Source organism: Nerophis ophidion, linkage group LG22 (assembly GCF_033978795.1).
Source record: "Nerophis ophidion isolate RoL-2023_Sa linkage group LG22, RoL_Noph_v1.0, whole genome shotgun sequence".
NCBI classification, from domain to species: domain Eukaryota; kingdom Metazoa; phylum Chordata; class Actinopteri; order Syngnathiformes; family Syngnathidae; genus Nerophis; species Nerophis ophidion.
Genome location: NC_084632.1, coordinates 11,019,415 through 11,040,701, shown reverse-complemented (window position 1 = coordinate 11,040,701; position 21,287 = coordinate 11,019,415). Strand labels below are relative to the sequence as shown.

The following is a 21,287-nucleotide window of genomic DNA, read 5'->3' as shown; positions in this document are numbered from 1 at the left end:
GGAGCCACTATGGATTGAACTTTCACAGTATCATGTTAGACCCGCTCGATATCCCTTGCTTTCGGTCCCCTAGAGAGGCGGGGTTGCCCACATCTGAGGCCCTCTCCAAGGTTTCTCATAGTCAGCATTGTCACTGGCGTCCCACTGGATGTGAATTCTCTCTGCCCACTGGGTGTGAGTTTTCCTTGCCCTTTTGTGGGTTCTTCCGAGGATGTTGTAGTCGTAATGATTTGTGCAGTCTTTTGAGACATTTGTGATTTTGGGCTATATAAATAAACATTGATTGATTGATTGATTGATATAGTATTGATTTAGAATCGAGAATCGATTTTGAATGGAATCGTTACCTCAAAGAATCGAATCGTGTGGTGCCCAAAAAAATTCACAGCTCTACTAAATACATGAAAGTTCTGTCTTACTTGGTCCACATCTTCTTTGAGTATCAGCTATGTTGTCGGTGCGTTTTGAAGCTGACACACTGAATCTTGCCAGTTTGTAGGAGAGCAGTAGTACAGTAAATGGCTTTTCCCCCACGGGCACACACCACCATCCGCTCAGCCATAAAGCATTATTCATTCGGTCCGCCGCTATTGTGTGTGAGAGACGTGCACGGTAACTCAGTTATTTTTGTTTCATGCTCCAGCACTCCTCCCCCTCACCTCATTTCTATTTCTCTCTCCATCTGCTTCCACTCCAAATACGGCCACTTTCAAAGTTCATCCAACATCTATGACTGAAAACGGTTTGTTTTTTTGGCTAGGCTCAAAGCGGCAGAGTGTTCGGAACCTCGATTTATGAAGGAAGAAGAAGAAGAGGACGAGGAGAGCAGTGAGGAGGAGGAAGAAGAGCTGACCCCTGAGGAGCAAGGTTAGACATTTGATTAATTTCTTTCTTTTACAGAACGTAACAGGACTGGCGCCGTCCCTACTCCCCCAAAACACATTTTTTTCTGTTCACTCCTGACCAGTGCTTCTCAAACTGTAGTATGCCAAAGAATCACTTGATTAAAGTACAGTTCATATATTCAAACATAGTGTTACTGTTCAAACTGTGTGTAGTAATACAGTGGTCAAAATGTTAAATATTTTTGTTAGATAAAACCTCTGTCTTGTTTTTACTGAATACTTAGACCTACTACGCTACTGTTTGTCATTATGGTGGTACTTGGAGCGGCAAGTTTTTTCTGAAGTGGTACTTTGGGAAAAATAATTGAGAAGCACCCGAGTTTTTTCTGAAGTGGTACTTGGTGAAAAATAATTGAGAACCACTGATGGTGCTTCTCAATTATTTTCATCATGCTCCCCCTTGGGGACATAATGTTTTCATGCCTCCCCCCAAATTTACATATGATTGAGAACCTAATAATATTTAGCAAGAAATAATTAAATTTAAATAATAAATAAAGATCGGGGCGGCGTCTTCAGTAATGCGGGCGTTGTATCGATCCGTTGTGGTGAAGAAGGAGCTGAGCCGGAAGGCAAAGCTCTCAATTTACCGGTCGATCTACGTTCCCATCCTCACCTATGGTCATGAGCTTTGGGTCATGACCGAAAGGATAAGATCACGGGTACAAGCGGCCGAAATGAGTTTCCTCCGCCGTGTGGCGGGGCTCTCCCTTAGAGATAGGGCGAGAAGCTCTGTCATCCGGGAGGAGCTCAACGTAAAGCCGCTGCTCCTTCACATCGAGAGGAGCCAGATGAGGTGGTTCAGGCATCTGGTCAGGATGCCACCCGAACGCCTCCCTAGGGATGTGTTTAGGGCACGTCCAGCTGGTAGGAGGCCACGGGGAAGACCCAGGACACGTTGGGAAGACTATGTCTCCCGGCTGGCCTGGGAACGCCTCGGGATCCCCCGGGAAGAGCTAGACGAAGTGGCTGGGGAGAGGGAAGTCTGGGCTTCCCTGCTTAGGCTGCTGCCCCTGCGACCCGACCTCGGATAAGCGGAAGATGATGGATGGATGGATGGATGGATGGATGGAATAAATAAAGCAAAATGTGTGGTGGCAACTTGTCCAGGGTGTACGCCGCCTTTTGCTCGAATGCAGCTGAGATAGGCTCCAGCGACCCCTAAAGGGACAAGCGGTAGGAAATGAATGGATGGATTCTCTACTGCTCGTTAGTGTTACCATAACTAAGTGATTGTGTAGAAAAATGGGGAAATAACAAGAAAAGTACACTTTGTTTACTAAAAGTGTTACATTAAAGGTCAGTTAGAATAATACACAATGTTGGAGTTAGAGAACATACAAACCTTTTATTTATTATATCAAAAATATTGGACATTTCTTGATTTGTTGCATTTGCAACAGCTAAAATTATGTACAAAACAAACTAACCTGCCACCCAAGAATGTACAATAGTTCTTCTCAACTAAAGAAGAGAAATATAACTTAGGAGAAAAATCTAATTTAAAAAATATTAGCAAATGTATGCACGTTCAACACTTAAAACATTTAGGATATCAGTGTTAAATCATGGAATGGGTTAAGCAAAAAAAGTCCAAAAATGTACTAAAAAGATCCAGTTTAAGAAACTGTTCCAACTACAAGTGTTCCCAAACTACAAAGAAGAAGAATAATGATAAACGTCTTGAACGTTTTGAAAAGGATACATCATTTTATTGAGTTATGTTGTAGTTAAAGTGGTTTAATGTAAAATGTGTTTCCATTTATTGAACTCCTCCACTCAAGAAATGGATACACATTTTACATTAAACCACTTTAAATACAACAGTTATCTTTATAATTAGTTAAGTCACTTATGAATAACTCAATGAAATGATGCTCCAAGTGGAGGAGTTCAAGTACCTAGGAGTCTTGTTCACGAGTGAGAGAAGAGTGGATCGTGAGATCGACAGGCGGATCGTGGTGGCGTCTTCAGTCATGCGGACTCCGTATCGAGCCGTTGTGGTGAAGAAGGAACTGAGCCGGAAGGCAAAGCTCTCAATTTATCGGTCGATCTACGTTCCCATCATCACCTATGGTCATGAGCTTTGGGTCATGACCGAAAGGACAAGATCGCGGCCGAAATGATTTTCCTCCGCCGGGTGGCGGGGCTCTCCCTTAGAGATAGGGTGAGAAGCTCTGCCATCCGGGAGGACCTCAAAGTAAAGCCGCTGCTCCTTCACATCGAGAGGAGCCAGATGAGGTGGTTTGGGCATCTGGTCAGGATGCCACCCGAACGCCTCCCTAGGGAGGTGATTAGGGCACGTCCGAAGACTATGTTAGGGACTATGTTAGGGCACGTTGGGAAGACTATGTTACCGGGTGGCCTGGGAACGCCCTGGGATCCCCTAGAAAGAGCTGGACGAAGTGGCTGGGGAGAGGAAAGTCTGGGCTTTCCTGTTTAGGCTGCTGCCCCCGCGACCTGGCCTCGGATATGAAGAAGATGGATGGATAATGTACACATTTGGAACAGGAAGTGTACATGTGTGTTAGTAATTGTTGTGAAGTAGAAAGGGGGTAGGATTAAATACGCTTTGCCTCTTTCACTCCACTTGTAAAGAGAAAAAAATGAAATATGTACAATATGTAATTTAACATATTGAAACTTTATACATCTTCGAAATAAACTTAAACTACTACTTTAATTTGTTTTGATGTAAAAAAAAAAGGGTAATTATTAAGGTGTAGCAGCTTTTATTTTGCCTTGGCGGGCTGCCCCCATTACATTACATGTAAGGGAAACTCTGCTGCATATAACTGAGCATATAACAGGAGTTCAAAATTAATACAGTCAATTACGTCATACATTTATACTTTATACTTCCTGGGTACACAAATGACAGATCTAGTGGTATGTTTCACATTATTGTGTATACCACTTTATTGTACATTGAGTTTATTTTATTTATAATACTGACTTCTTCCGCAGCCAAAAAGAAACATTTCCAGATGATGAGGAAAAAGCATTACAACGAGGGCCTCAACATCAAACTGGCGAGACAGCTCATCGCCAGCGAGCTGGAGGAAGACGAAGATGAGGACGAGGAGATGAGGGATGAGACGGAGGAGGCGGAGGAGATTAATGTGGATCCGCCACAAGGTGAGAATAAAGTGCGTCACTTTAGATTAGCATAGTTGTTCTGCCTACTACTTTTTACTATAATTGCATGAAGAACAAATGACTACATAGTGAGTAAAAAAACATGAAAAACGTATACTTGGTCGCTTCTTTTTGTTGTCACAAGGCTGAGCTGCCTTTGAAATGGGGAGGTTGTCAACAGCAACCCCCACTGCTTTTTGAGGAGAGGAAGCTGTATTTTCATGTCCAATAAAAAGAAAAAGCCAGTCGCTTTTTTTTGTATTATATGCGTAAGCAATCCTTTCAGATGAGAACCCATATGTTTTCTGTTTTTTGGGGGGGAAGGGGTATGGTTGGGATATAAACAAAAAATATTTTGACATTTAGGGCAGACAACAGATATATGATGTATGTCAAGGGTGTCAAACTCAAATACAGAGTGGGCCAAAATTTTAAACGGAACAAAGCCGCGGGCCAAGGTTGAGGAAATTAACCTTTTAATAGGGATCCAAACAAGTTTTGCATTGACTATTGAACAAGTAAGGCTTATATAACTTTATAGTGATATGCAAAGTCGATTTTCAAATTATCCATCCATTTTCTACTGCTTGTCCCTTCTGGGGTCGCTGGAGCCTATCTCAGCTGCATTCTGGCGGAAGGCATTTACACCATGGACAAGTCCCGACCTCATCACAGGGCCAACACAGATAGAGAGACAACATGCACCCTCACATTCACACACTAGGGCCAATTTAGTGTTGCCAATCAACCTATCAATAATAATTTAACAATATCAATGGCAGATCAAATAGAATGTAAATAAAAATTGGGGGGGACCGGATTTGGTTTGGTGGTAGCAGGGGTGTATATTGTAGCGTCTGGAAGAGTTAGTGCTGCAAGGGGGTTTGGGTATTACGTGTGTTACGGTGCAGATGTTCTCCCGAAACGTGTTTGTCATTCTTGTTTGGTGTGGCTTCACAGTGTGGCGCATATTTGTAACAGTGTTAAAGTCGTTTATACGGCCACCCTCAGTGTGACCTGTATGGCTGTTGACCAAGTATGCATTCATTCGTCAGTGTTAAAGCCACAGATATTATGTGACTGGGCCGGCACGTTGTTTGTATGGCGGAAAAGCGGACGTGACAACAGGTTGTAGAGGACGCTAAAGGCAGTGCCTTCGAGGCACGCCCCCAATATTGTTGTCCGGGTGGAAATCGGGAGAAATTCGGAAGAATTGTTGCCCCGGGAGATTTACGGTAGGGGCAGTGAAATTCGGGAGGGTTGGCAAATGTGTTGTTACAGCGGCACCGCCCCTGTATAATAATGGCGGGCAAACTCTAATCTTAATTTGATATTACCTCAAGGGCCAAATTAAATTACACAAAAGGCCAAATTTGGCCCACGGGCCAGAGTTTGACACCCAGGCTGAATAAGTGTACGTTATATGACGCATAAATAACCAACTGATAAGGTGCCTGGTATGTTAACGTAACATATTATGGTAAGAGTCATTCAAATAACTATAACATATAGAACATGCTATACGTTTACCAAACAATCTGTCACTCCCAATCGATAAATCCCATGAAATCTTCTTCCTCGATGTCTCTTCTAAACAACTCTGCCAACTCCAAAGGTATGCACCGCTTCCTTTTGTCGTTTTCTGCTGCATATTTCACTACGTCCAGCTTGTAATCTGCAGTACATGATTTCCTTTTCGGTGCCATTTTTCTTCAGCCCTTCTCAGTTTTTATAAGTTACCGCCAACGTTGAAATGATCCGTTTAAATAGCTACGGCAGTAGCATATAGCAGTTAGCATCCCATGACCCACAATGCACTTCTGCCATGACCCTCCCCCGCCAAATTTTTATTGATTGACGTGTGTGTGACGATTGCTGACATTTTCTTCGTCTCTTCCGCAAACGGGATAAATAATATAATTTGATATTTTACGGTAATGTGTTAATAATTTCAGACATAAGTCGCTCCGGCCAAACTATGAAAAAAACAGCGATTTATAATCCGAAAAATATGGTACATGTTTTATGTTGAAGAGGTTCATTTAGCCCAGTGGTCCCCAACCACCGGGCCGTGGCCCGATTGGTACCAGGCCGCAGAATAATTTTTTATTCATTTGCATAAAAAAAAAAATAAATAAATACATTTTTTTAAATTATTTTTTTTAATTTATTAAATCAACATAAAAACACAACATACACTTTCAATTGATGCACCAACCACAAAAACGTCCCTTTTTCATGACAAAAAAAAAAAAAATTTAAAAATCCAAAATGGATTGTCTCCCCCCCCCACCGGGCCACGGGACTATTAAACGCGGATACAAAAAGGTTGGGGACCACTGATTTAGCCTACTGATGTGTATTTTTAAATGGTTGATTTATATAAGCTAGTAAGGTAAAGTGTTGTACTTGAGTAGTTTCGGCTACCTTGCTTCTGCAGCCTTCATCAGAGGTGTCATGTGATGTTAGCGTGACGTTGTCTGTGACGTGTTATATGGATTGTACCATCCCACCTGAACTGGTGGGATGGCGGCGTCCCCTTGTGTGCGCCGGGGGTAGGGCGGGGTGCCCCCTGTCGTCTAGATGTGTACCAAACGGCAGGGGGCGGCCCTGCAGGACTGTGTCCCAGGTGTGGGATAGTTGGTATGCTCCTTCCTCCTTGTTGACAGTCTTTGGGGCCCGCTTCCTGATTTCAACCGTCTCTTTGATCCACTGATGGAATTTGTTGCTTTCCATTCTAATGACCTTGGCCGCCATCCCACCACTTCAGGTGGGATGGTTCAATCCATATAACACGTCACGCTAACATCACATGATACCTCTGATGAAGGCTGCAGAAGCAAGGTAGTCGAAACTTGTCAGGTACAACACTTTACCTTACTAGCTTATATAAATCAACCGTTTAAAAATACGGTACATGTTTATAGTAATAAATATAATTGGAACATGTGAGCATTATGTTTGTGTTCAAAGACAGCAGGCGTGTGAAATTTCCGCAAAGACGCGTAAATTCGCGTTTTTAAACAATTATTTCCAAAATATCATGTATTTTTAATGAGATATGAATATAAATAAAAATAGGGCTTCACGGTGGCAGAGGGGTTAGTGCGTCTGCCTCACAATACGAAGGTCCTGCAGACCTGGGTTCAAATCCAGGCTTGGGATCTTTCTGTGTGGAGTTTGCATGTTCTCCCCGTGAATGCGTGGGTTCCCTCCGGGTACTCCGGCTTCCTCCCACTTCCAAAGACATGCACCTGGGGATAAGTTAATTGGCAACACTAAATTGGCCCTAGTGTGTGAATGTGAGTGTGAATGTTGTCTGTCTATCTGTGTTGGCCCTGCGATGAGGTGGCGACTTGTCCAGGGTGACCCCGCCTTCCGCCCGACTGTAGCTGAGATAGGCGCCAGCGACCCCAAAAGGGAATAAGCGGTAGAAAATGGATGGATGGATGAATAAAAATACTATTTAAATTTAGTGAACGCTCTCCTCAGTCGCAGGTACTCACTGTCCCTCTTGCCTAAACGCTGCACAAGCGAATATGATGAGCAGCAAAGTGGACAGCCGTCAATAACCCCTAGTTAGCCCCACCTTGTAGTTGTGGACACGGTAGTGGTGCACTCCTCTTCATTTCCATTTAAAAGTGCCATGAGTAATCTCAAACGTTTGTCTTTACTCTCCGGTTCTCTCTAGCTGATTCTCTGGACTCCTAGACGAGGCATGCGTACTCACACTCCAGTATGAGTGCGTCGGCTTACCATGCAGACGAGACAGTACCACAGCGCTGCGTGTTTCCTATGTCGGGCCAAGCAAAGACACCGCTTCACTCATCAAAACGCCTCCAAACAGTCATTCATCTGTCTCCACGATTCCCAAAAGGTGCAATATATCCTAGTGATAAATGTCCTCCACTGACGCTACGCCCCCCCCTCCCCTCTCCATGGACAAGGCCGCACTGAAGACTATGATTCTGACTGTGGAAGTAAGTTCAAGGCCTTGGAGGACAGTTGCTGGGACCGTCCCTCAGTAGGCCTTGGAGCTACGAGGTCAGCCTTGAAGAAGCCCAAGGGAAGCCGGCTGGAGGCGTCTCAAGGATCTGCTTTTAATCCGTCACCTACTTTTTTGCTTCTTTTTGAATTTATATCAGGGCAGTTTTAATTTAACAGCCACGTGGATATAATGTAGTTCCACGGTGTGAGTTCTAAACAGAGGGCTGTGTCTCAATTCACACACTTATGTACTTACACTTCAATACCTCTACTGAGTACACTGTGTACTTGGTTAGTTGCAGATTTTGACATGCACGCGTATGTACTTAAACTTCAATATCGCTACAGAGTACACTATATACTTGGTTCCTTGAGGCGCAGATTTTGACACGCACACTTAGGTAATTACGCTTCAATATCTCTACTGCAGGGGTAGGGAACCTATGGCTCTAGAGCAGTGGTTCTTAACCCTGTTGGAGGTACCGAATCCGACCAGTTTCATATGCGCATTTACCGCATCCTTCTTTAGTTTTTTTTTCAAATTCTAGACAAAGTTCTAAATTTTTGGTAACACTTTAGTATGGGGAACATATTCTAAGTAACAAAGACTTAATTTAGAGTTTTTTGGACACTAGGGCAGTGGTTCTTAACCTGGGTTTGATTGAACCCTAGGGGTTCGGTGAGTTGGCCTAAGGCAGGGGTCGGGAACCTTTTTGGCTGAGAGAGCCATACAAGCCAAATATTTAAAAAAGTATTTCCGTGAGAGCCATATAATATTTTTTTTAAGACTGAATACAACTAAATGCGTGCATTTTTTAAGTAAAACCAACATTTTTAGAGTATAACAAGTCTCTTATTCTTTTTTTAATAACAATGTTAGCTTTCTTATTCTTTTTTTATTAACAATGTTATTCTGAAGCTAACCAACAATAAATGAAATACTTCTTACCATTAATGCGACTTCTTGAACAGGTGCGGTACAAACCGGATGGATAAATAGATAATAAAAAATAGATAGTACTTTATTGATTCCTTCAGGAGAGCTCCTTCAGGAAAATTCAAATTCCAGCAGCAGTGTACGGAGTTGAGATCAATTTAAAAAAAGTAAATAATGGGGGTTTAAATGGAAACAAAATAGAGACATTTTACAATAAGAATAAAAAATAAAAAGCAACAATGGGAATACAAATATAACAGTAAAATAAGAATTTAACAAGAGAAAGTAGGCAGGAGTGTTATTTTTTTGCATCCCCTGTCATCCTTTACATACCGTGTTAATCAATGTCAGCTAAGATTTATCTGAGAGCCAGATGCAATCTTCAAAAGAGCCACATCTGGCTCAAAAGCCATAGGTTCCCTACCCCTGGCCTAAGGGGTTCGGTGGAGCCTCTTCGTGTAAATAAAAACTTCTCCCTATCGGTAAATTATGGATACCCCCAAACAATGTTCCCAATCATGTTCCATCGGATTTGCAGGAGTGTAATTAGTTGTGAGTTCATGCACTGTGTTGGTTTTGTTCCTGGAACAAGGTGATGTTCATGCACGGTTCATTTTGTGCAGCAGTAAAAAAAAAAGCATATAACTTTGTCTTGAATTTGAAAAAATATATATTTATTTTTCACTAAAGAAGGGGTCGGTGAATACGCATATGAAACTGGTGGGGTTCGGTACTTCCAACAAGGTTAAGAACCACTGCACTAAGGGAACATATTCTAAGTAACAAAGACTTAATTTAGAGTTATTTGGTTAGGTTTAGGGTTATAATAAGGCCATGCCTAATAAGGCATTAATAAGTACTTAATAATGACTAGTTAAGAGCCAATATGTTACTAATTTGCATGTTAACAAACAACTAATTAATGGTGAATATGTTCCCCATACTAAAGTGTTACGATGTTTTTTTACTAGTGCACAACATGAACACTTTGTTCAAAGAACAAAGCCAACACTCACAACAAATTACACACCTGCAAATCAGTGTGACTTCTGCTGTTGCCATATCCGCAATACGCCAATAGGGAGAAGTTTTTATTTACTAGATGAGTCGGGTGTGTCTTGACCTCCGCCGAACCCCTGAGCCCGACTCACCGAACCCCTAGGGTTCGATCAAACCCAGGTTAAGAACCACTGCTCTAGAGCCAGATGTGGCTCTTTTGATGACCGCTCCTGGCTCTCAGATAAATCTTAGCTGACATTGCGTAACACGATAAATGATCTGAAGTGAAGTGAATTATATTTATATAGCGCGTTTTCCTCAAGTGACTCAAAGCGCTTTACATTGTGAAACCCAATATCTAAGTTACAATTTAACCAGTGTGTGTGGCACTGGGAGCAGGTGGGTCAAGTGTCTTGCCCAAGGACACAACAGCATTGACTAGGAAAGCGGAAGCAGGGATCGAACCTGGAACCTTCAAGTTGCTGGCACGGCCGCTCTACCAACCGAGCTATACCGCCCGGTATAATGAATAGTTCCGCTGGTAATCACGATGTTAAAAGTAACTTTCAAAATATATAACATTCTCATGCATTTTAATCCATCCATCCGTTTTCTACCCCACCAGTTCAAGAAATAGCAATGTTATTATAAAGAATTAGAGACTTATTATACTCTAAAAATGTTGGTTTTACTTAAAAAATGCACGCATTTAGTTGAAAAATATGATACGGCTCTCACGGAAATACATTTTAAAATATTTGGCTTTTATGGCTCTTTCAGCCAAAAAGGTTCCCGACCCCTGCTCTACTGACTACACTTGGTTCCTTAAGATGCAGATTTTTACATGCAAAATGACATATTTACGCTTTAATGTCTACCGAGTACACTGAATACTTAGTTCCTGTATTTTGACTTAACACTTAGGTACTTACACTTCAAAAAGAGTCTACTGAGTACTCTGTGTACTTGGTTCGTTAAGACACAGATTTTGACATGCGCACGTACGTAGTTTTGCGCACTTGGTTCGTTTAGATGAGTATTTTGACATACACACTTGGGCACATACACCTCAAAGGGTGTACTTAGTACACTGTGTACTTGGTTGCTTAAGATGCAGATTTTGACACACGCACTTATGTATTTTGGCTTCAATCTTTTCTGCGTAAACTGCGTTCTTGGTTCCTTAAAGCCCTACTGAAATGAGATTATTTAATTTAAACGGGGATAGCAGGTCCATTCTATGTGTCATACTTGATCATTTTGCCATATTGCCATATTTTTGCTGAAAGGATTTAGAAGAGAACATCGATGATATAGTTCGCAACTTTTGGTCGCTAATAAAAAAGCCTTGCCTGTACCGGAAGTAGCAGATGATGTGCGCATGACGTCACAGGTTGTAGGGTTCCTCACATCCTCACATTGTTTATAATGTGAGCCTCCAGCAGCAAGAGCTATTCGGACCGAGAAAGCGACAATTACCCCATTAATTTGAGCGAGGATGAAAGATTTGTGGATAAGGAAAGTTAGAGGGAAGCACAAAAAAAAAGAAGAATAAGCGACGGCTCCAGGCGGCCGCATTGGGACCGTTTCAGATGTAATTAGACACATTTATTAGGATAATTCTGGAAGATCCCTTATCGGCTTATTGTTTTAATATTGTTTTAGTGAGATTGTAAAGACATACCTCAAAGTCGGATGGCTGCGGTGAACGCCGGTGTCTCTCAAATAAGCCGATGAAGGAGCAAAGATCACAGCTGCCTTTTTGAGCTGCAGGTGGAAGTCCCATAATCCACTGAAGTCTCCGGTAAGAGCCGACTTAATATCACAATTTTCCCATCTAAAAACTTGCTGGTTGACGTACAAACCATGTTCGCTTGACCGCTCTGTGTTAAAGCTTCACAACAAACAAAGAAACACTGGCTTTGTCTCAGTTGTTAAAGACAGCTGCAATACATCGCTTTCCACCAACAGCATTCTTCTTTATAGTCTCCATCATTAATTGAACAAATTGCAAAAGATTCAGCAACACAGATGTCCAAAATACTGTGTAATTATGTGATGAAAAGAGACTACTTTTAGCCGTGTGTGGTGCTGGGCTAATATGTCCCCTCCAACCCGAGACGTCACAAACATGCGTCATCATTCCGCGACGTTTTCAACAAGAAACTCCGCAGTAAATTTAAAATTGTAATTTAGTAAACAAAACCGGCCGTATTGGCATGTGTTGCAATGTTAATATTTCATCATTGATATATAAATTATCAGACTGCGTGGTCAGTAGTAGTGGCTTTCAGTAGGCCTTTAAGACATTGATTTTGACACGCGCACTTATCCTTTTACAAGTCGACTGAGTGCACGGCGTACTTGGTTCCTGAAGACGCAAAATTTTGCTTCAAAATCTCTATTGAGTACACTGCGTGATGGGTTCCTTAAGGCACGGACTTTGACCTATGTACTTACCCTTTGATATGTCATAGTGCTAGTTCCTAAAAGCGTTTGATTTTTGACTTAGCTGTCCCTAATGTGCCTGTCCGATCGCAACATATCTTATTCTCCTTTTTTAATTGTGTATTGCAATCGTCAGCCAGAATGCAGATTACAGACCAGGCCTGGGCAACTATTTTGACTCAGGGGCCAATTTTAGAGACAAAAATGTGTCTATTTTTTTACTAATACAATACAAAACTAATACAAAACTTCACAATAAAGTCTGACTAATTGCTAAAAACATTATGACAGACCGCCTTATAAAACGGAATGGAGTTTAATTTTTTTTTTCTACGAACGATAAAACACTGAATATTGACCAAATACGAATGTCACACCCCCTCGTGATCGACATATTTTACAATCAAGCGAAACGCAACAAACACATCATAGGATGAACAAGCACGGTTTAAATATATATATATATATATATATATATATATATATATATATATATATATATATATATATATATATATATATATATATATATATATATATATATATATATATATATATATATATATATATATATGTATATATATATGTATATGTATATATATATATGTATATATATATGTATATGTATATATATATATGTATATGTATATGTATATATATATATATATATATATATGTATATGTATATATATATGTATATGTATATATATATATATATATATATATGTATATGTATATATATATATATATATATGTATATGTATATGTATATGTATATATATATATATATATATATATATATATATATATATATATATATATATATATATATATATATATATATATATATATATATATATATATATATATATATATATATATATATATATATATATATATATATATATATATATATATATATATATATATATATATACATCTGAAAAACCACTAAGCTTTAGAACTTTGTTGTAAAAATCTGCCCCTGACATCCGCATTTTAGGCTGGCCGCTCTGGAAACACTCTCCACCCACACTGCTTGGTGCCTCGTCTGAGCTGCTCTGACTTAGATGACCATAGTGACTAATTAGATGACCATAGTAACTAATTAGATTACCATAGTAACTAATTAGATTACCATAGTAACTAAATAGATGACAATAGTAACTAATTAGATGACCATAGTAACTAATTAGATTACCATAGTAACTAATTAGATTACCATAGTAACTAAATAGATGACAATAGTAACTAATTAGATGACTATAGTAACTAATTAGATTACCATAGTAACTAATTAGATTACCATAGTAACTAAATAGATGACTATAGTAACTAATTAGATTACCATAGTAACTAATTAGATTACCATAGTAACTAAATAGATGACTATAGTAACTAATTAGATGACCATAGTAACTAATTAGATGACCATAGTAACTAATTAGATGACCATAGTAACTAATTAGATTACCATAGTAACTAAATAGATGACTATAGTAACTAATTTGATGACCATAGTAACTAATTAGATGACCATAGTAACTAATTAGATTACCATAGTAACTAAATAGATGACTATAGTAACTAATTAGATGACCATAGTAACTAATTAGATGACCATAGTAACTAAATAGATGACCATAGTAACTAAATAGATGACCATAGTAACTAATTGGATTACCATAGTAACTAGTAGGGGTGTGGGAAAAAATCGATTCGAATTCGAATCGCGATTCTCATGTTGTGCGATTCAGAATCGATTCTCATCTTTAATAAAACTATATATATATATTTTTTGGGGGATCCAACAAAACAATACACAGCAATACCATAACAATGCAATCCAATTCCAAAACCAAACCTGACCCAGCAACACTCTGAACTGCAATAAACAGAGCAATTGAGAGAAGACACAAACACCACACAGAACAAACCAAAAGTAGTGAAACAAAAATGAATATTATCAACAACAGTATCAATATTAGTTATAATTTCAGCATAGCAGTGATTAAAAATCCCTCATTGACATTATCATTAGACATTTATAAAAATAAACAAAAAGAACAATAGTGTCACAGTGGCTTACACTTGCATCGCATCTCATAAGCTTGACAACACACTGTGTCCAATGTTTTCACAAAGATAAAATAAGTCATATTTTTGGTTTGTTTAATAGTTAAAACAAATTTACATTATTGCAATCAGTTGATAAAAAAATGTCCTTTACAATTATAAAAGCTTTTAAAAATAAAACTCCTACTCTGCTAGCATGTCAGCAGACTGAGGTAGATCCTGCTGAAAGCCTATGTATTGAATAAATACAGAATCGTTCTGAATCGGAAAAATATCGTTTTTGAATCGAGAATCGTGTTGAATTGAAAAAACAAATTGATTTTGAATCGAATCGAATCCTGGGGCACCCAAAGATTCACAGCCCTAGTAACTAGTATATCATGCAAAAGCGCAGATTCCAACCATTGAAATACTTTGTAAAGTTCAAGACTTACGGTCATTTAAAAACATCACTGCACATCATAACGGCAGCTACACTTTCCAGCTTAAAAATCTGAAAAAAAAATATTTGGGAATGTCCGGCAGGCCAAATTAAAAAGCTTAACGGGCTCCCTGGCCTTAATTTGTCCATGTCTGTTATAGACTGTGTGTGTTGAGTACACTAAACACCTGAAATCGGGCTGGGGAGTAACGGGCGTGGTTACAATTCACAATTAAAAAGGAGAGAACACAAAGCAGATTCCTATTGCTCTGGTCATGTTACCAACAATAATAAACTTAGGACTGCACTACAATGTCAAAGTACTCATTGTATGCAGTGCACTGTACAGAGTGTACTGACGTAAGTATTGAATGTGAGACACAGCCATGATTTTGAGTCTGTCTTATAATTTCTATGAACAAATATCATTACTTAACACTGAATGATTTAATGTTTGGGAATTTCCGTTGAAGATACTTACTTTCCAAGTAGTATGTTTTGTTTTTTCTGCATTTCAGTTATAAGACAAGTCGATGAGTCCAGAAGTCGACACTGATTCAGACTTTTTTCCGAAGTCGAATAACAGAGATTTTGACTGAAGGATCCAAAGAGATGAAATCCTGCAATGGTGGACTATCATATGCTACTGATGAATAAGAAAAAAGGTCAACCCACTCAAGTGATTTATTGGACTTTCCATACAGTGGGGCAAAAAAGTATTTAGTCAGCCACCGATTGAGCAAGTTCTTCCACTTAAAATGATGACAGAGGTCTGTAATTTTCATCATAGGTACACTTCAACTGTGAGAGACAGAATGTAAAAAAAAATCCTGGAATTCACATTGTAGGGATTTTAAAGAATTTATTTGGTCAACCATTCAAAGCTCTCACTGATGGGTGGTTTTGGCTCAAAATCTCACGATACATGGCCCCATTCATTCTTTCCTTAACACGGATCAGTTGTCCTGTCTCCTTAGCAGAAAAACAGCCCCAAAGCATGATGTTTCCACCCCCATGCTTCACAGTAGGTATGGTGTTCTTGGGATGCAACGCAGTATTCTTCTTCCTCCAAACACGACGAGTTGAGTTTATAGCAAAATGGATACATGGATGATTGGGAGAATGTCATGTGGTCAGATGAAACCAAAATAGAACTTTTTGGTATAAACTCAACTCGTCGTGTTTGGAGGAAGAAGAATACTGAGTTGCATCCCAAGAACACCAAACCTACTGTGAAGCATGGGGGTGGAAACATCATGCTTTGGGGCTGTTTTTCTGCTAAGGGGACAGGACGATTGATCCGTGTTAAGGAAAGAATGAATGGGGCCATGTATCGTGAGATTTTGAGTCAAAAAACAAATATATTCTTAAGAATTCCTGGATTTTTTTTTCCACATTCTGTCTGTCACAGTTGAAGTGTACCTATGATGAAAATTACAGACCTCTGTCATCATTTTAAGTGGGAGAACTTGCACAATCGGTGGCTGAATAAATACTTTTTCGCCCCACTGTATATCTTGATCTTGGTCTGGTAAATTTTAACGAAGAAGGTAAAATGTATTGCCTGTCTGATTAAAAAAAAAAAGGTCCAATCGGGAGGTGTAATTCATGCTGATGCTACTGATGAATAAATACTTTCAATGTTGGCTTTATTATGGATTCCTGTAAAGTAATTTGGTACAGCGTGAAAGAAAAAAACAAGTGTCCTGTATTGTTTTTTTAATTGTTTCCTTCTTTCTTGATGTGACAGGTGATATGTTGAGCATGGTGTCATGCAAATAGAAAACAGCCTGGCTTGTGCAAACTGCCCTTTTTGCAGTTCCACGCTTAGAGGATGCCCCATTCCTGATATATTAACACAAACTTGACCAGATTCATAAAGAGGTAATGGTTTCAAAATTTGACAAGACTGTCTCATTATGTTCATCTTTATTCCCCCCCGCTTCATTTTCTCCACCATTTTGCACTTATTTTTTTAATAATCAGGAGTTATGTGTCTTGTTTGCACTTTGCATGTTCATCATCACAAATTATATGTACTTTTTGTTGTCTCCCCGTCGATTAAAAACAGGTTGTTGTATTTCTGGGAGTCATTCTTGAGTTCATACAGATTCTTGCCAGCTGAGGGCGCTATTTAACCGCATATTTCATGTAAAAACAACACCATGACTACTGTATAGTCCAGATCGTGCACTCAGGAACTAAGTAGACCAGGGGTCCATACATCCATGTTCTACCGCTTATTCCCTTTAGGGGTTGCGGGGGGTGCTGGCGCCTATCTCAGATACAATCGGGCGGAAGGCAAGGTACATCCTGGACAAGTCGCCACCTCATCGCAGGAGACCAGGGATCGTCAACCTAAAATGTTGAAAGGGCCACATTGGACCGAAAATACTTAAAGGAAACTAAATGAGCTCAAATATACAGTGGGGCAAAAAAGTATTTAGTCAGCCACCGATTGTGCAAGTTCTCCCACTTAAAATGATGACAGAGGTCTGTCATTTTCATCATAGGTACACTTCAACTGTGAGAGACAGAATGTGAAAAGAAAATCCAGGAATTCACATTGTAGGAATTTTAAAGAATTTATTTGGTGGAAAATAAGTATTTGGTCAACCATTCAAAGCTCTCACTGATGGGAGGTTTTGGCACAAAAATTTCACGATGCATTGCCCCATTCATTCATTCCTTAACACGGATCAATCGTCCTGTCCCCTTAGCAGAAAAAACAGCCCCAAAGCATGATGTTTCCACCCCCATGCTTCACAGTAGGTGTGGTGTTCTTGGGATGCAACTCAGTATTCTTCTTCCTCCAAACACGACGAGTTGAGTTTATACCAAAACGTTCTATTTTGGTTTCATCTGACCACATGACATTCTCCCAATCCTCTGCTGTATCATCCATGTATCCATTTTGGTATAAACTCAACTTGTCGTGTTTGGAGTAAGAAGAATACTGAGTTGCAGCCCAAGAACACCACACCTACTGTGAAGCATGGGGCTGGAAACATCATGCTTTGGGGCTGTTTTTCTGCTAAGGGGACAGGACGATTGATCCGTGTTAAGGAAAAAAAATATTTGGGCCATTTATCTTAATATTTTGAGCCAAAACCTCCTTCCATCAGTGAGAGCTTTGAATGGTCGACCAAATACTTATTTTCCACCATAATTTACAAATTCTTTAAAATTCCTACAATGTGAATTCCTGGATTTTTTTTTCACATTGTCTCTCACAGTTGAAGTGTACCAATGATGAAAATTACAGACCTCTGTCATCATTTTAAGTGGGAAAACTTCCACAATCGGTGGCTGACTAAATACTTTTTTGCCCCACTGTATGTCTTGATTACCACTCCACACAAGTCAATAACATCAACAAAGCTTACATTAGTGCATTCATACACAACGTTAAAAGTTTGGTGGACAAAATGAGGCGGAAAAAGAAGTGGCATAAAACACGTCCTAGAAAGTCGGAGAAAAGTACACATGTAAACCAGTGGTTCTCAAATGGGGGTACTTGTACCCCTACTTGAAGGTATGCCAAGGGGTACGTGAGATTTTTTTTAAAAATAGCAACAATTCAAAAATCCTTTATAAATACATTTAGTAAATAATATTTCAACAAAATATGAATGTAAGTTCATAAACTGTCAAAAAAATACAACAATGCAATATTCAGTGCTGACAGCTCGATTTTTTGTGGACATGTTCTATAAATATTGATGTTAAAGATTTCTTTTTTTGTGAAGAAATGTTTAGAATTAAGTTCATAAATCCTGATGGATTTCTATTACAATCCCCAAAGAGGGCACTTTAAGTTGATGATTACTTCTATGTGTAGAAATCTTTATTTATAATTGAATCACTTGTTTATTTTTCCACAAGTTTTTACTTATTTTTATATATTTTTTCCAAATAATTCAAGAAAGACCACTACAAATGAGCAATATTTTGCTCTCCAATTTAATAAATCAGAAACTGATAACATAGTGCTGTATTTTACTTCTTTATCTCTTTTTTTCAACCAAAAATGTTTTGCTCTGATTAGGGGGTACTTGAATTAAAAACATGTTCACTGGGGGTACATCACTGAAAAAAGGTTGAGAACCACTGATGTAAACAAACTACGATGAGTTCAAAGACTGCCAAAATGAGTAGGATAAAACAGCGCTCTTTGTCGCCAGTGAAGCACGTTTAATACTAACAGTGTGCTTTATAACAATTAGGGAGGTTTGTGTCATGTTTGTCCTCCTACAGAAACTATATTAAAACAAAAAATATATTTTTCTCTCATCTTTTTCCATTTTTCATACATTTTTGAAAAAGCTCCATAGAGCCACTAGGGCGACCCCGGGTTAGGGGGTACTTGAATTAAAAAAATGTTCACAGTGGGTAAATCACTGAAAAAAGGTTGAAAACCATTGCAATATTGAATGTTCCAATCTGCACTTAACGCACTCACGATAATGACTCACTTGCAAATAAGTCATTCCAAAGGATCAGAGAAGCCTGTCACTTGGTGCAAAGATCGTGTATTCTCAGACAGAGAATTCACTTGATGTGTTTTGCACGCGGCATATGTCGTTGGTAAACAAAGACACATAGAGATGCATTTAAGTATTCATTTTGCTGAAATGAACATCAAATAAACCTGATATATATATTTAAAAATATATATATTTTAAAGCGCTCTTTTATGAATGATGTACTAATGTGAGCATGCGCACTGGCTGCATAACCCGAGAAATGTTCGCCATCTGCTTGGAAGTCCGTAGCGGCGCATCATGTCTTGCGTGTATAGACGATCTCCGTACGAGTCCGTAGTGTGTGCGTGGAAGAAAAGCCTCTCTGGCTGCCATGACCGAGCCGGACCACACTTGCTGCTCCCGGGCCTGACCGACTGCCGCGTCCGAGAGAGCACCGTCGCCTTCCCGGCGTTGTTACGTCCTGCTTGCGGTGGTTTATGGTGACATTTGTGCGACGTCGAGGCTAGCTGGCTAGCGGAGAGCAGCCATAACAGTCACGTTAGCAAAACAGGCTAATTATCCCCCCCTTGGATTACACTACTTGGCTTTTTGTTCCTAAAGTCTTTGTCTTTTAAAGTTCCCAAAATGAAGATAACTGTGGATTTCGAGGAATGTTTGAAAGACTCCCCACGCTTCAGGTGAGTGTTGACAACTGACTGTGTCCATTTCCCTTGTAGTAGTAATAATAATACTGTATGTTTATCATACAAACCCCGTTTCCATATGAGTTGGGAAATTGTGTTTGATGTAAATATAAACGGAATACAATGATTTGTAAATCCTTTTCAACCATCAGTTGAATACACTACAAAGCCAACATATTTGATGTTCAAACTCCTAAACTTTATTTTATTTTGCAAATAATAATTAACGTAGAATTTCATGGCTGCAACACCTGCCAAAGTAGTTGGGAAAGGGCATGTTCACCACTGTGTTACATCACCTGTTTCTTTTAACAACACTCAATAAACGTTTGGGAACTGAGGAAACTAATTGTTGAAGCTTTGAAAGTGGAATTCTTTCCCATTCTTGTTTTATGTAGAGCTTTAGTCGTTCAACAGTCCGGGGTCACCGCTGTCGTATTTTACGCTTCATAATGCGCCATACATTTTCGATGGGAGACAGGTCTGGACTGCCAGGCGGGCCAGGACAGTACCCTCACTCTTTTACTACGAAACCACGCTGTTGTAACACGTGGCTTGGCATTGTCTTGCTGAAATAAGCAGGGGCGTCCATGATAACGTTGCTCGGATGACAACATATGTTGCTCCAAAACCTGTATGGACCTTTCAGCATTAATGGTGCCTTCACAGATGTGTAATTTACCCATGCTTTGGGTACTAATACACCCCCATACCATCACAGATGCAGGTTTTTAAACTCGCGCCTGTAACAATCCGGATGGTTGTTTTCCTCTTTGTTCCGGAGGACGCCACTTCCACAGTTTCCAAATATAATTTAAAATGTGGACTTGTCGGACCACAGAACACTTTTCCACTTTGCATCAGTCCATCTTACGCCAACCAAGCCGGCGGCGTTTCAGGATATTGTTGATAAATGGGTTTGGTTTTGTATAGTAGAGTTTTAACTTGCACTTACAGATGTAGTGACCAACTGTAGTTACTGACAGTGGTTTTATGAAGTGTTCCTGAGCCCATGTGGTGATATCCTTTACACACTGATGTCGGTTTTTGATGCAATTCCGCCTGAGGGATCAAAAGTCTGTAATATCATCGCTTACGTGCAGTGATTTCTCCAGATTTTCTGAACTTTTTGATGATTTTACGGACCGTAGATGGTAAAATCCCTAAATTCCTTGCAATAGCTCGTTGAGAAATGTTGTTCTCAAA

General features: G+C 39.4%; 2 protein-coding genes across 9 annotated transcripts in view; both read left to right on the top strand.

Annotated features, from left to right (window-relative positions):
- Positions 1–16,991, top strand: part of ppp1r2 (protein phosphatase 1, regulatory (inhibitor) subunit 2) — a 58,286-nt gene extending 41,295 nt beyond the window's left edge. For 2 of the 5 annotated variants that reach the window (XM_061883261.1, XM_061883266.1), the window contains exons 4-6: positions 761–867; positions 3,873–4,054; positions 7,735–12,817. In XM_061883261.1, the coding sequence (XP_061739245.1) occupies positions 761–867; positions 3,873–4,054; positions 7,735–7,785 (340 nt within the window). In that variant the 3' untranslated portion in view covers positions 7,786–12,817. Of the gene's footprint in view, positions 1–760; positions 868–3,872; positions 4,055–7,734; positions 12,818–15,429 lie in introns of those variants that run through there. The other 3 variants (XM_061883262.1, XM_061883265.1, XM_061883264.1) reach the window with 3 other exon arrangements.
- LOC133540574 (arf-GAP with coiled-coil, ANK repeat and PH domain-containing protein 2-like) overlaps positions 1–21,287 on the top strand; it is a 1,007,806-nt gene that overhangs the window by 837,540 nt on the left and 148,979 nt on the right. The window contains exon 1 of one of the 4 annotated variants that reach the window (XM_061883284.1): positions 19,676–20,075. The exons of 1 other annotated variant lie outside the window; for it this stretch is intronic. In XM_061883284.1, the coding sequence (XP_061739268.1) occupies positions 20,023–20,075 (53 nt within the window). In that variant the 5' untranslated portion in view covers positions 19,676–20,022. Of the gene's footprint in view, positions 1–19,675; positions 20,076–21,287 lie in introns of those variants that run through there. 2 more of the 4 variants (XM_061883283.1, XM_061883286.1) reach the window with 2 other exon arrangements.